The following is a 16,957-nucleotide window of genomic DNA, read 5'->3' on the forward strand; positions in this document are numbered from 1 at the left end:
CCACCCTGCAAATTCCCTGAATGCGTACTGGTTCTGAAGATTACCAAATTTGAGAACTTTCTTTGCTCAGATAAACTCAAATTTAATTTGTGGGAAAAAATTTTAACAGCACTTTATATTATGGATTATGAGAAATTCTTTCAGGCAAAAAGAAAACTGTCAAAGGTGGAATGTTCAAACTAATGATATATATCAGACATTTAAACTTTAGCTGCAATTGGTATCCACTAGATCTTTTTGATTCTATGTTGTATTAATCTGATGTAAACTAATAAAATGAGCAAAGCTTCATTAAAATACGAGAAAATGACTTTTCCAAGATTATGAAGTACACTTAATTTTATTTTTCTTGCTTTTTTTTTAAGTGACAAAATTTCTAGGTACCATTTTAGTTATAATAAAATCTTATTTAAGATGATGAAAATCAAAGATCTTGGGCATGAAATAAATAATCTGAATAAAATAGACAAGGAAATAGACACTAACCAACTTGTAATTGTTCAACTTTTGATTTTTTTTTTTAACTTTAGGATGATACAAAATTGGCATGCATTCAGTAGAAACTGTGTTTCTAAATTTTTTATCTTTTCCTAGGGTAGAGATATGCAAAAAGATACTTACTCATGATGTTCAGCTGTAGGCTATTTGAAGTATTCTGAGCACATTTAAGGTAGGATAGGCCAAGTTACAATGTTGGTAAGTTAAGTGTAGTAAAAGCGTTTTCAATCGAGATATTTTCAATCTACAAGGGTTTGTAGAGATGCAAATATCTATGTAAGTGGAAGAACAACTGTACTCTGAAAATATGTTAAGAGAATCCTTGGAATCAGAAAAATTGGCCATTTTGGCCAGGAGTGGTGGCACACACCTGTCATCCCAGCTACTCTGGACATAGGAGATCACAAGTTCCAGTCCAGCCTGCATACTCCTGTTTCAAAAGGCCAGGGATATAACTCAGCAGTATGGGGCTTGCCTAGCATGTAAGGCCCCTGGATTCATTCTTCAGTACCACACACACATAAACACAAGCAAAAAAAAAAAAAAAGAAAGAAAGAAGAAAGAAAATCATCCACGATGAAAAAACTTTTAGTTTACCCTTCAATTAAAAGCAGAAGTAATAAGTAATTTTGTTCGGGCATGATGGGTGGAACATGCCTGTCTATAATCCCAGCTATCTGGGAGGCTGAGGCAGCAGGATTCCAAGTTCGAGACCAGCTTGGGCAATTTCGTGAAAGCCTGTCTCAAAATAAAGAAAAGACTTCGGCTGTAGCTCAGTGATAATGCACTTGCCTATTATGTGAGAGACCCTGGGTTTAAGTCCTACTACCACCAAGAAATCAAAAACCAACAACAAACAATAAAAAGCACCCAGTAATATTCATCTCAACAAAGAGAAAATTTGTGATCTCCACAAAGGAATGAACAGATTTTGCTCCATCTGAAAAGCTTCAGAAGGCTAAATCCTTAATTTACACAATCCACAGGAAAGTAAGGGAGCTTTTCTGTTGAGCTGAGTCTATAGTCACATATGCACACATTTTCAGCAGGACAGTTGTGAGGATTGGATTTGATAAATTCTCTGCTGCCAAACCTAACTCAAATACTAGATGAGCATGACTCTTAAGTATCTTTCAGCAGAGGTTAGAAATGATATTTCACTACTCACTGAAATAGATAACCCATCCTTCAACCTGGAGCCCTCTAATCCATTGTAGATGGTTAAAGTCATGCAAAACTAAGTGTCTTTTGCTTTGCAAATCCTCGCTTACGAATTCAATATTTTCTGCTCTAGTTTTCACTCGAGATGCAAGAAAACAGTTTTCTCATGCTTCTGTCTGATTGTGGCAGCCTGGATTAAACCATGAGCGGGTTGGGTGGGGGAGGTCATGGGGAATGGGAGACGAATTTTTGCAATTCAGGATTTACTCTGTAACCAGTGAAGAATCTGTTTTACTTCAAAGAAGAACCTAAAAGTTGAGTTTACACATGAAGTGTAAGAAAATACCCCCTAGTTCTCTCATCTGGTTGATTACACCTTCAAAAGCTTTAAGGTTAAAACTAGTTAAAAGTAAAAAAAGGAATGAGATATTTTATCTAAATGACTTGGTAATGTCTAATGTTATCTCCAGTTCAAGGATTTTTAGGGCCAGCATGTGTCTATTTCCAGGAAGCTTATCAGTCTTGTGTCTGAGGCTGCAGATAATGGAATACAGTAAATGATGAGCTTCATGGTCCAGGAATAAAAAACAAACTATACATCTAGTAAAGTATAAATAGAAACAATAATGATAACATGTATCCTTCTTTTAACCCAGAAAATCCTGTGCAAACATAATCCCACATAAGTGATATAATTCTTTCTCCAAGTAAGAGCTAACATAAATTGACTACTAAATATACATTACACAGTTCTAAGTAACTTTACTGCATTATCTTTGCTCTCACAAAACTCCATGCTCAATTATTACTCTTCCATTTTTGCAGATGAAAGAAATGGATGTACAAAAGTGCTCACAAGCTCACACACTAACCACACAACAGACCCTGAACTGTGGAGCAGCTTCCTGCAGTTCTTTGAATGATTGGCTGGTCAACTAACTCTTCTGGGGAGTTTACTTGCCCTAAAAGAGGTGTGGTCCAGGAAAATGAGAATGACTGTGGCTTCTGGTTCTAAGATGGAGGTAATGGAAGTAAAGTTCAATTTTGAAAAGTCTGAGTTGGAAAAATAGGGTATGTGAAAAAAAAAAAAAAAAAAAAAAAAACCAGCATATGTGTAGCAGACTGGATCTCTGTACTTCTAAAGGGTTAGGTCTTCAATAAGACTTTCAAAATGAACCTTCTTTAATTTTGGAGAGAACTCATTGTATTCATTTCCCCAGCACAATGTAGGATCAGGCATGTTCCAGGTGCAAAGGACTCTAGAAAACATTGAATGTCCTGGCAATTATTTTAGGGAGCAGTGGGAGATGTCTAAGGAGTTAGTGACTTTTACATGAGATATGGTACACTCTTTTCTCTTTGTGGAAGGTTTTTATGTTTTGAGTTTTTTTTTTTTTTTTTTTTTTTTGGTGGGGGGTGGGAGGGGCTACCATGGATTGAACTCGGGGGCACTCAACCACTGAGCCACATCCCCAGCTCTGTTTTTTGTATTTTATTTAGAGACAGGGTCTCATTGAGTTGCTTAGTGCCTTGCTTTTGCTGAGGTTGACTTTGAACTTGCTATCCTCCTGCCTCAGTCTCCCCAGCCTCTGGGATTACAGGTGTGTGTCACGGTGCCCAGCTAAGAAGGGTGTTATGTTTTTATTTGTGTTTGACATGGGATAAGCTGAGTCTGAAGAGGATCTTTCATTTGATAGTGTAAAAAGTTATGGTTGGTGACTTTCATTGAGTTAATCAATCAATAATGTCAACAGCCATTGTTATGTTGAGGTTGTTATTGATCAAATTTCAACACAAAAAGCAAAAATGGAATAAATGACAGTTGATAGTAGGACAAATTTTATGATCGAAGAGCCATAAGAATAGTCTCTTAGGAAATCAACCTTTGTATTGGATTTTTATGCTTAATGAGGGAGAGGGTATTCAAGATTTAGGTCAAAGGACAATTTCAAGTACTTAGGCTGGTGCCTCTCTGTGTTCTAGTACCCAACTTCATGTTTTACTCCCGAGAATGGTATTATATGACTCTGAGATTCTTCACTGTGTATAGGATAACTTTACTGAGAGCCACTGTTCTTGTACTTTGACCTAAGATCAGTCTACTTTAAGGATTTTTATGTATTTATAGGCATTTTACTAAATGATTATCAAGTGGCAAAAACTACCATGAATACACTGGTCAACATGTATCAGATGGAAAATTTCTGTGTCAGCAGATCATGGTTAACATTTATCCTAGTTACCTCTCTCTCTCTTTTTTAAATAGATAATGCTATACTTTGGAGGACAAAGCAACTATTTTGTAGATATAAATACGAGAGTGATGTGTGTTTTAAGAAAATAAATCTAGAAAACTGTTTTCTTCATTTTTGAAAATTTATAATAAATTCCTCCCACTACTTATATTAATTCAGTGATCTAATTTTACATATTCTCTGAAATACTGAAATACTTCTGTAGTCCATATGTTTTTAATCTATGAATCACTTCATTTCTATATTCAGCACATAAACTATTACTGCTCTTAAATAAATATAAATATGCCACTTTATAGTGATTCCTAAGTACCCAGAAATTTATACTAAATTTTAAAATGCAATACATTATTAGAAAATATAAAGAAAAAGATGCATAATCATGGAAATAAAAGGGAACATTCAACTTTCCCTTCTGGGAAAAATTTGCACAATTATGATTCTTGTACTTTAATTTTTGCTTGAAATAAATCTAGGCATTTTCAAAACCTCCAGGGTAGAATTGTCTTGTTAAAAGAAACCTTCATTCCAGGCGTGGTAGCATACAAGTTGGAGACCAGCCTAGACAATTCAGCAAAACCCTGTCTCAAAGTAAAATAAAAAGGGCTAGGGGGTTGGGGATATAGTTCAGTTGATAGAGTGTTTGCCTCGCATGCTTAAGGCCCTGGGTTCAAACCCCAGCACCACAAGGAAAAAAAAAAAAGGAAACTTCAAGTAAAAGGATGTAGGGAGAATATTAAGAGGTTATATTTTCCTACCTAACAAAATAAGTGCCCAGTAAGAATGATGGCCTTTGAGAGAAATCCTATTGTTGACTGACTTATGTGACTTACTTCTAACCAATGAACATTATATGTGTTACCAATAACAACAACGGGGAAAAACACAAATTTTTAAAGTATGGAAATCTCATCCTACCTTGAAATTCTAATTTATAAGCCAATGCAGGACCAGCAATTGAAAAGCAAAGGAGTACAAAAACAAACAACTCAGGTTTCAGAGCCTGAAAACAAAGATTACAGGAAAGAGCCTAAACTTGTGCAGCCTGTTTGCTTATTGTCTGAACAAATGTTGGGAAGTCATAAGAGCTCAATGAACAAAAGTAGAGGTGGTAAGATTATAGCTGATTAGTTTCCTTCATTTCTCTATTTTCCTTTTTTTTTTTTTTGCCTAATATGCCACTTTTTGATTATAATTGTGAATAAAAGGACTTTTTAAAAATGACTTGTTTCTCTGTGTACCCATATCTGCATATGGCAACTGAGCATACCAGTCTTTTCCTCTTGTATTCAAGCACAAAGACACTGAATGCAAAAATTAGCCAGTCCCAGGGGATTTCAAGATGTGCTAATCCTCAATAATTCCTTAGTTCTTAACAAAGAAATGTTTTTATTAATTTTATTTCTATCAAGCAAGATGGACTAGTTTCCTTTGATATTCAATTCTACTTGAACTAAATATCAAGAGACTACATATTGAATTCAGTAAATAAAATACTCTCTGATGATGGCTGGCTTTGAAAGGAAAGATTCCAATCACTTAGAATAATTTTCATAGGAAATATAAGAACATTTTATGAAAATTATTTCAGGAGCTGGGCATGGTGGCACACACCTGTAATCTCAACAGCTCATCCCTAAGAAACTCAATGAGACCCTCTCTCTAAATAAAATATAAAGACAGCCTGGGGATATGGCTCAGTGGCTCAGCACCCCTGGATTCAATTCCTGGCACACACACACACACAAAATCAGGAATTTTAAAAAAGCTGTAATAATAAAATTCATTTTATAATAATGACTATAACATTGCCCTTTAAATATATTGTGCCCTAGGGTTTATTTATAAAGGTAACATACCTGACAACCATAATATGAAAGGTCAAGGTGGGGGTTGGGTAAATGGACAAATGTTTCAAGGTCTCAGAAATAGACTGAAAATTTAAAGTTATTTATTGTAATCTCTAGAGCCACCATTAAAAATATAATGCAGTGAAGTATAATTAGAAAGTCAACAGGTAAATTTACATCAGCTGGGCATGCCTGTAATCCAGCTACTCAGGAGGCTGTGGCAGGAGGATGATAGGTTTGAGGCTAGCTTTGGGAATTTAATGAAACTCTGTCTCAAAATAAAAATAATAAAAAAAGGCTTAGGGGTGTAGCTCAGTGGTAGAGTGCTTGCTTATAATGTACACAGCTCTGGGTTCAATCCTGAGTATCACAAAAAAAATTTATATTAAAGTATAAAAAATATTCAAATAATTTTAGAGAAGTCAGGAAAGTAACTCTACCATTTTGCTATTTGTTTTCTATATATACCTTCTTTTCTTTATTTGCCTGTTCTTAATCTGTGTCAGCAACTAAGCATAAATGGTTTAAACGTCTTGTATTAAAAAGAGAACAGAGATTGTCAGACAGGATTTAAAAGGGAAACTTAGGCACATGATGGTTAGAAGAGAAGTGCTTTAACCATGACATGGATAGTTTGAAATTAAATGGATAGAAAACCTATACTACCACGTGATGAAAAGCCATAAGAAGACTGGACTGGCTATGTAAATATATATTTTAAAATATTCTTCAAACAAAAACGTTTGCCAGAGATAAAGAAGCACATTTTCTAACAGCAAAATGATCTTTCATCAGGAAATCATGACACTCATAAAGATATATGTACAATAGCACAACTTCAAAATTTGATCAAAAATCAAAATTGATTGAATTAAAGCTGCAAAAGACAATTTTACCACCATAGGTAAAGATTTTAACACCCTGGTCAGATTGATTGAACAACTAGGCAAAAAGAATTAAAAAAAAAATCCCTCTAGACACAGATCTTAGTCTATGCCTTAGTTGTCAAGAAAAATTCTCATGAAGGAAGAAGGATACTATGTCTTTTTAACCCCACTGATGATCCTCAAATCATGAAAGTTATGAAAGTGAATAGACATGGAAAACTTCATCTGCTTTCTCATTTCTCTACCTGCTCTGCATTGAAAAAATATTTTTTTCTGTACTGGGTCTTGAACCCAGGCACTCCACCACTGAGCTACATCCCTAGCCCTTTTAGTTTTTGTTTTGAGACAGGGCCTTGCTAAATTGCTGGAGTTGACCTTGACCTTGCAATCCTCCTATCTCAGTGTCTTAATTCACTGGGATTACAAGCATGTGCCATGGCACCTGGCATTAGTTTTTTTTGTAACTTAATTTCTCCAGCTTCTCCAAGTGTCCAGGCAGCATCTTCTGGACCTACCCTATGCTGATTCCTGTCCCATTCTAATCTCTTTACATAACATCACAAATCATTTAATTTTCATTTATGATGCTTCCTTCTATTTTGCTCCTGCATCACATAAGGCTACAAATCTTAATAGCAGTATTAGCCAGCAAGATGGCTTCTTTATTGTGGTCCATTAGCAAATGGATCGAAATGATGGCAAAAAGAGGCCAGTTCACTTTCATGTTTCTTCATCTTTCTTCAAAGGAAATACATAAAAACAAAACAGGAAAAAAATTGACAGATAAAATTAATAATAAGTTTAGACCATAAGCCTGGTCTTAAAAAAAAAAAAAAAGCCATCAGAGAGATTTTCATTTCCCTTCTCAAGTTCTCTGCTGCTGCTAAGAGGCACAGACGGACTCTTTTACAAAGAGAAGATTAAAGCACAGATTTAGCCTGTGCGGCTCCACATAGGAGCTGCTTCTTCTTCGGAAGTGGATGAGAGAACAGGCCTGCGGCTCTCTGCCCAATTCCCAGCTCTCATACTTCGGAGCTGTGAGCTTTGGTTATGTCAGATAACCTCTGGAGCTTGTTATCTTGCTTCTAAGGAGGGATAGTGAGGGCAGACTGCCCCTCCTATTTCACAGCGTTGCTGCAACACACTAAATTAGATTTTTGTGAACACACTTCATAAAAGTGTGAGGCATAATACAAATATTAGACAACAGCACTGGTTTTCTGTTTCATCAGGCCCCACTTAATTAGAAGAGGTGAAAGCTCTATTATCACTCTCTTAAGTGTTTCAGCTCTTTTTGACCCCGCCTCCCCCCCATCTTTAGTGTCTACTTAGTGTAATTAGTCCTCATGGCTCACATGTGTTTTGAAAAAGAATCAAAAGATGCCTTTATTTTCCTGTAAGAACAAGCCCTACCCTTTGTCTGATTTTTAATTGTGTAAGGTGAGGGCACAGTCAGAGCTCATAACATGGTATTCGTCTGATTCTGATTAGTGCTGGGAGCCATTAGCCAAGTAAGTATGACAATTTCCTTGCCAGCGTACCCCATGTTGCAGTGACATTGAATGTACTTAACCTTGCTCAAGGACCAAGGCAGATTAGGGTGTTCCCGGTTTTAAGATAATCTTGTTTAGGGCGTTCCCAGTTTAGGTTCCAGGTTTAAGGTTTAAGATTATTCCTGATGGGAATAGGGCGTATCCTGCTGCCTGAGTTCCCCTTGAGTTCTCACGGGATTCAGACAGTATATTTTGGAGATAGAAGCCCAGTGGAGGTGGATTTGGGCAGAGAACGTGGATTTCCCCAGAACGTGATTGTAGACGGCTGGTGTGAGTTCGGGAATAAAGAGTTGCTGTTTGAATCTACAAGCTGTGTGGTGGCTCGTGATTGTGTGCCCAGCCAGACTGTGGCAGATTAGTTTTTTTTCGTCCCTTCAGTACTGGAGATTGAACTCAGGGGCACTTGACCACTGAGCCACATCCCCAGCCCTATTTTCTATTTTATTTAGAGACAGAATCTCACTGAATTGCTTAGCGCCTCAATTTTGCTGAGGCTGGCTTTGAACTTGCAATCCTCCTGCTTCAGCCTTCCCAGCGGCTGAAATTACAGGCATGTGCCACCATGCCCAGCCTGATTAGGGTTTTACCTCTGGATCTCACACAAAAAGGCAGATTTGCCTCCTGTTAAGTATTCTGAAGTTTGATTCAAGTTAGTTTTTTTAAATCCCCTTTTCATCCTGGGGTGAGGGGGGACTTGAACTATGCATTTGCCCATTTTATTCTACTCCTCTCTCCTTGACTCTAGGAAATAAACTCATTCCAGTGTTCCCCTGACACTTGAACACAGTTCACACTCCATGATGCTACACCTAATGCTATATATGTTCCTGAAACTCAGAAAGGAGATTCAATGGAAAAGACTTTTACGATCATGAAATAGCTTGTGAAGTGCATTCAAGTGGTGGGCTGGGTATAAGCCAGCCAGCAAACAGTACAGAATGCATCCTGCACATCACAGGATCAAAGTGTATTTTCCCAATAATACCTGAATCATCAGTAGTCCAGAAGGTTCTTGGGTCAGGCTTGGTCAGGATGTTGGCGTGACTACATGGCTCTTTCACCTTGGAAACATAAGGAGAAAAAAAGGTGATGTGAAAATGGCGTCACCATTGCAGTGGCCTTTGGTTCTAGAACAGGGATTTGAGGCTGACGCTGGGGCATCTAGCACACCTGTGCTGTGATTAGGGTGGTTTGCCTAGGACTCAGCTGACTATAGCACTGAAAGTCTAGTATCCTGGGAAATCTTTAATCCTGGGCTAACTGCAAAGGTGGATGACCCTGGCTAGGCCTGATGCAATTTTACTATCGGGGCTGATGGCTGGGCAAGCCCATGAGGGCTGGAGTTCAGCCCTCCACTTGCTCCTGCTTCCTATGCAGTACTCTGACTACACAGCTGTATGCAGAAGCCATCAGTTAGCAAAGCTTGTACAAAGATACTAACTGACATTAAAAAACATGTTGGAACTCTACATAACAAATGATATTTTTAGTAAATACTGCTTGGGAAAATACATAATTGAATTCGGTAGCAGTTTAAAATGAATTCTTGTTTTATGATCCTAATAGAATCATTATATTTTTAAATAGTAGCATATGTACACATGTGATATGTGTTATTTATTCAACTTAGAGGGTTTTTTTAGTGTAGATCCAATTAAAAGATTCCTTATAATAAGCTCAAGAAGATGGCAGTGAAGCTTTTTTTTTTTTCTTTTTGGCAACTGTATACTGCTGTGATATGTAGCTTTCAGATGTATCCTCAACCAGTGAAATATAGAACTTAATTTTAAAAGGGACTTTCCACTTATCTGGTTTTTGTAGTGCAATCATTTGATTACTGTAAAATGTCTCTAGTCTTATTAACTACTCAATGGGTAAATTATTTCCACTGCAGTAATAATCAAAGGGCTCAAGAATGCCATGAAGGACACTATTTGGTTTCACTACCATTTTCTTTCTATAGCAAGACATTATTGAAGAAAGCAGTGTATGAATTTTCAGTCTGGCATAATCTCCTTCTCTTAAGGATTAGTATCAGAGAACATATGGAAACCAGAATCTTAAAGAGACATCTGTACTCTCATATTCACTTGATATTATTCATAATAGCTAAGATGAGGAAACAAGCTAAATGTCTATTAACAGATGAATGGATAAAGAAAACACAGTGTATATATATAATGGGATATTATTTGGCCTTTAAAAAGAAGGAAGTCCTAAGTGACAATATGAATGAATTTGGGGGACATTATACAAAGTGAAATGATAGTTACAGGAGAAAAAATACTATACTTCCACTTACACGAGGTGTATTAGATAGTCAAGCACATAGATAAAGAGAGTAGAATGGGGAGGGGTAGGGGGCTGTGAGGAGGGGCAATGGGGGTTGATATTCACTGTGCATAAAGTTTTAGTCATGCAAGATGGTTAGGTTTTAGAAACTTGCTGTACTACACTGTGCCTATATTTCACATAACCATATTGTACAGTTAAATATTTGTGAAGAGGTCAGATCCATGTTGTGTTCTTATTGCAATTAAACAATCTGGAATTGATTACCACCCTATGTCTGTTAGTGTATCAGAAAAGCACATAAGATATTTGACACATAAATATGTAAGTGTTCTAAATATAGGAATGGAATTTCCTGGCAATTGTAATATGGTTTTCATTTACAGGAAACATGAAAAGAAAAAAAAAAAAAAACTACAGTAAAAATTTCATTAAAATTTAAATCTCGAGTTCAGTGATAGAACACTTGCAGAGCATGTGTAAGGGCTTAGTTTGATCCTCAGCATTGCAAAAATTAATAAAAATAAATAAATAAATCAAATCAATAAATCTCATTCCATGGCCACATTTTGAGCAGCACTGTAAAACCACCTTCATACTCCACTGAGCAGTAAAGAGTTCCTTCCAAGGAGTTACCTATTTCTCTAAAGAACCACTGTAATTGTTGGGTAGCTCTTCACAGTTTGAATCTCATATGGATCCTTGAAACTTGACTCTAGCTCACTCTTGAGTTACACACAAGAGTTGTGCTCTCTCTTTTATATAGTAATATACCTCAAATACTTGAAATCACGATTATGTCTTGCCTTAGCTTCCCCTTCCCCTAACTGGCTTTCTTCCCTTCCACAGTTCCTTATGAAATGGTTTTAAGTCTTCTCTGGCATTGTCTGCTAGTCCCCTGGGAGCTTCCCAGCTAGGGCCAGATAACAGTCACTGAAATAAGGGACTGATGTTGAGGTATAGCTCCCTGGGAGGACGACTTGTGTTATCTCCAGAGTGAGGAATTAAAATGTTCCTAAACACCTTTATCAATTTAACACGGCATGAGAGTAAAGAATATTATATGATTTTGCCACTTTTTTTACACTTTTTAATTACAAAAGTTCTAATTGATTTCACAACTATGCATCCATTTTGGAAAACTGCCATATGAGAGTTTGCTTTCTGTGTTAAGCTTTGTAATTACTCAGGTCCTTGCAGAGTTTGTGTAAAATAAACATCATTCCTCTAGATCTCATTTACTCATGAATGATTCTTCACCAAGATTTCTTTCTTTCTTTTTTTTTTTTTTAATTCTTCTACATGTGGAAGATGCCCCTGTATAAAGCCAGGGTCATCAAAAATTTCTTCTTGTTCTTTGTGTTGTTACTGTGCAAATATAACCATACCATTCTTCATGATTCACAAGAACCAAAGTACTCATAGAAAATTATCTAGACAGCTCATATAGTATGTGTGTGTGTGTGTGTGTGTGTGTGTGTGTATCCCCAGTATTGGGGATTGAACCGAGGGACACTTTACCATTGAGCTACATTCCCTGCCCATTTTATTCTTTTATTCTGAGACAGGGTCTTTCTAAGTTGCCAATGTTGACCTTGAATTTGTGGTCATCTTGCCTTGGCCTCCTGAACAGCTGAGATTACAGGTGTGAACCACCATGCCTGCTTCATACAGTATAGTTTAAGCAAAAATCCATGAGTCACTGTATGCATTGTGATCGTCAGTAGGCAATGCTCAATGACTAAATCCTGTAGCTTTAGGTACTTTACAAAAGAGAAAAAATTCATTATCAGATGTGTTCATGAAACACTTACATTTCAGAAAAAAAAGATGGAAGTTGAAGGAATGACTAACTCCTAGGATTTTACTGCTGGAAGAATCTGCAATGGGCTTTTTGATTCCTTCTTTCTTTCTTTCCCTGGTATAAGGACTCAGGGGAATTTCTCCAATAGGATCTCCCATTTTGGGTTTTAATTGTATGTCGGGGGGTGACAATATAATGAGCAGTAGAACAGCAGTACAGAATTTTTAAGTATTTTATTTTGGAAAATTTGAAGCACTAAGCAATTTTTGTAAACCTCTATGCACCTATTTATTAAAACCTACCATCCAGCTTTAATAATTATCAAAATCATGCCAATCTTATTTTCACTTATCATTTTATTTTTGGCTGAAATATTTTATTTATTTATTTTTTTAATATCTTTTTTTTATTTTTATATGGTGCTGAGGATCGAACTCAGTGCCTCCTACATGCTAGGCGAGCACTCTACCACTGAGCCACAACTCCAGCCCCAAGGCTGAAATATTTTAAAGCAAATCCTAGACATCACAGAAATTCACCTATAATTTTTTTAGAATGTGTTCAGACTGACAACTTCTTTTTTTTCCTTTTTGTGGTATATTTATCATGCCATTGTCATAACTAATCATTTTAGCAATAATTTGATTTATTAAAGTTTATTTAATAAATTAAAGCATGTGCATTCTGAAAAACAGAATGAGTGCTTGCATTATTTTGTAGACAGAATAATTTGAATAAATTATTTACGAAGATACTTTAAAATTGCAGTCTCCACAATAATCAATGGAACTTAGCTTTACTTCTTTAAATCCTCATAAGTTTTTTTTTAATGGGAATCTTAGCAAATTATTTATTTAATAGAAGTGGTATTTTTTTTTCAACTTATTTCAAAAGAATTCTAGAAGGTTAAGGAAGAATGGAAGGAGGGTGGGAAGGAAATGTCCTTATCTGAGAGAATAAGACATATTGGAGCATGAATGGGAGGAAAAATAGCTCCCAGAAAGTAATTGCTAAATGCTTAATTACTATAGTTGTGAAACCTACAAACACCATTTTGGCTGATTTGACCATCAGAAGATGAAAGGTATCAGGATATCATATTTAAGGAGATGTTCAGAAATTTTCAATAAGACTCTAAGAAACGAACCTGGGAATAAATCACTATTATATCTACTTATATGAGAAACAAATCTACATATTAATTCTTTAAAATGCCTCCATTTAATGGAAAGTTGAACAGCTTTAGCAATAGTATAAAGATGGTAGTTAGAGTTATTTTTCTCTAGGTTACCTCATCCTTATTTTAAGAACATTGGTCCAAAAAGATAAAATGCATACATAACATAACATATATATGCACAAATAACTTATTTAAAATAACCTGTGATATTGATATAAAAGAATTGTCAAACTATGTATTTGTCCCCTATTTTTTTAAATTATTTGTAGTAATTTGCATATGACTTTCCATAAATCTCTTTAGCAGCTTATTATAAAATCATCATTTCTTCCTAAGAAGAAATGAAGTTCTTCTTAGGAACTTAGGAACTTCCTAAGAAGAAATAGAAGTTATTAAAATATTTGTCTTATTAGCTGGGAAGTTGTTTTTCTTCCATCCCAAGTTGCTTGATCAAAAGTTGCAGAATATTTTACATCCAGGGAAGTGAAAGCTTGCTCCTCAAACTGCTGCAGACTTTTGCAAAAAGCTCCTTCCTGGTAGCACGGCATATAACACTGTCCTGCAAATACTAATTCTGAGTTCAGTTCTTTGTATGGAGAAGGAGAAAAAGATTTGGTTTATCATCTCATTTTGATGGGCTTATGACATTCAACAAGTATTTATTAAGTCCAAGATGCAACTATCCTGATTGCTATAAAGTCAGAAAGCAAACTCATTGATCTTTGAACATTACATTCCGATTGGAGAGCAGGACATACATATCTACAAAACAGGGAGCCCAAGATGGAGTTCCTATAAATGTGAAGTAGGTGGTATAGCTATTAAGTTTTGTCAACTTAAAGGCGGAAGCAACACTGTGGGTGATGTTATTGAGCAAGGCTTCAAGGAGGAAGTAGGACTTGAACAGGTTTCTAAAGTACTGATGACGGCTGGCTTAGAGAGGAGGCCATAGAAGGGTGTCCAAGGTGGGTGGGACAACACAAATATAGGTGTGGGAGCAGAACTTAATGAGGCATATTTGGGCAACAGCTGGGTGAACAATATCATGGGAATAGAAAACTTATGGGAGAAATGATTGGAAACTAGAGAGAAGTTGGATCATGGCAGGTTTTAGGTATCAGTGTGTTCCTTCATGCTGTGGGAATTTGGAAGTCCTTGCACTCTGAGTAAGGGACCGCAGTTGAAAACACAGAAATCGAGGATAGGCATTCCTGTATATCAGTGACAAATTCTCTGAAATGGAAATGAGGACAACTACTCCATTCACAATATCCTCAAAAAAAAAAAAAAAAAAACACAAAAAACCCTGAGGATAATTAGGAGGCTGTTGTAATCACAGAGGAGGGTTGATGAGATCATGAGCAGGATGGGGACAACATGTCAGGAATGACAGTACATGTGAGAATATGTGGGGTGGGTCTCAAATGTTTCAGAGCTTTGGAAGTTGGTGACCACTTAGGGTCAAAGCAGTCCACAGTCTCTGGCTGCTGGAGGAAGCAAGCTATTCTGTGCTCAGGCTGGTGCTGCAGGCCTACAGAACACAGGTGGGCCCTGGTCATGTGCTTGGTGGCCATCTTCTGTGGAGAACTGGCTCCGTCTCTGACCTACTGAACTGTATCACCTTTGAGTGCTCAGTGGTGGGCTTCCCCCACACAGTCGAGTGGGCTTCTCATGCTCTATCCTGGGCCACCATCCTCCACTTCCCACAGCTGGATGAGAATGTGCCCCCCACTCCACTACAGCTAACCACACCCACAGTTTGTGCATTTGTCATCATAAACCTCTGCGTTCATGAAGATGGCAGTGTGGACAAGGACAGCAGGACTCAGGTCAAGAGATTAGTGAAGAGTCAGCAATCAATTTGATCTCTGCAAGTTAATGATTTATCCTGGTTCAGTTGCTTAACATTAAATTACATCATATAACATGGAGATTAGGGACTATTCCTGACCTCTGAAGAGATTGTGATGCCAACCAGCTAGACGAATACTCCTCCATTTGCCCTCTTGTTGGTTTTGATATTTTTCAACTTGGCCCTTGTGATTGTGAATTGCTTAAGGCAGCCATCACCCAGCCCACTTCTCTTATTTATGTTTCCTGCTTGGCCGAGAAAGCACTTCTTTCAACTCCAGTCTACATAAGGTCAAGACATCCAGGTCAAACTTCTACTAAATCAAATGTTTGTTTTTTGATGGTTCTGGGATTGAACCCAGGGCCTCACGTGTGCTAGGCAAGTGCTCTACCACAGAGCTACACTGAGTCCATATTAAATGTTTTCTGTATTCTAAACCAAAATTAGAGCTCAGAGGATCAGAGACTTAGGAAACTGGAAGGGACCTTTTCTCACCATCCCCTCTTGATTGATGGTTGAGAAAACTGATTACCAGAGAGTAGCATAATTTATGTTAGTGACTGAATGAAGGTTACAGCCCAAGTCTCTATTTTAAAATGTCAGATGAGAATTGATATTAGTTTCTTAAAACTCAGATGTATGTTCAGTTTTAAAGTTATTTCAGTTATTCATTCAGTAAGCACTTATGGATAATCTATTATACAGTGAGCACAGGGCTAGGAACCACAGCATAGATGTGAACAAAGGGCAAGTCCCCACTCTCATGGAGCTTATTCTCTGATGCTGTTGATTGAAGTGGGTCCTGTGGAGGCAGTTGACACGAGTAGGGAATGAGGTGACACTTGGTCATTTTGGATTTTTAAGGGTGTATACTCTTACATATTTTTTCAATAATATCATCAGAATTAATCAGTCTCTGAATTTGTAAGTTAAAATATGCAGCAAAATAGGCAGCAGAGTTTCGTTTGAATGAAACACAGCTTTTCCACATTTCTAACATGGCTGCTCTGAGTTGGCACAGAGCCACATCTATACAACATTCACTTCGCCCACTTAAATTTCCTGCCTGGACTCCCAGGCATTTGAGTTTCCACCTGGGAGTCGACACAAAGCCAAGGTATCTAGAGCAAACCTTTCTGTATCTTATTCCAAAGCATATCAATAACTTCTTAAGAAAAAATTACTTGGGGCATAATGTTGGTAGATTGTGCTTGATTTTGAGGGAAGGCAATTAATACATGTCTTTTGACATCATTGATTTGGTAGGATTCGAACTATGTTAAAGTAGCCAAAGTTAATGCTATCAGAGAATCATAGTTTTGTGGCTATAAAGTATTTAACAGGTGATTTAATTCAGTCTTCTTATTTAAGAGGAGAAACAGATTCTGAAAGAAGTGACATATGGGGGCTGGGGTTGTGGCTCAGGGTATAGAGCTCACCTAGGTAATGGGTTCTATCCTCAGCACCAGATAAAAATAAATAACATAAAGATATTGTGTCCAACTATACAAAAAATGACATATGGAAGGTTACACAGATTGTCAGAAGTCATTTCCATTTATAATGCATTTATTTTAGAACACAGTTGGTAGATATGGTTAGACAAAGCTGTTTGGAGCATGGGT

General features: G+C 36.9%; 1 protein-coding gene across 1 annotated transcript in view; it reads right to left on the bottom strand.

Moving 5' to 3' along the window:
• Sgk1 (serum/glucocorticoid regulated kinase 1) overlaps positions 1 to 16,957 on the bottom strand; it is a 67,525-nt gene that overhangs the window by 19,977 nt on the left and 30,591 nt on the right. The window contains exon 2 of the mRNA XM_058581388.1: positions 9,190 to 9,265. Within this exon, the coding sequence (XP_058437371.1) occupies positions 9,190 to 9,265 (76 nt within the window). The remainder of the gene's footprint in view (positions 1 to 9,189; positions 9,266 to 16,957) is intronic.

The sequence above is a fragment of the Marmota monax genome, unplaced genomic scaffold, assembly GCF_021218885.2.
Source record: "Marmota monax isolate L192 unplaced genomic scaffold, Marmota_monax_Labrador192_F-V1.1 WCK01_AAM20220418_F8-fsc00030, whole genome shotgun sequence".
Taxonomy (NCBI): domain Eukaryota; kingdom Metazoa; phylum Chordata; class Mammalia; order Rodentia; family Sciuridae; genus Marmota; species Marmota monax.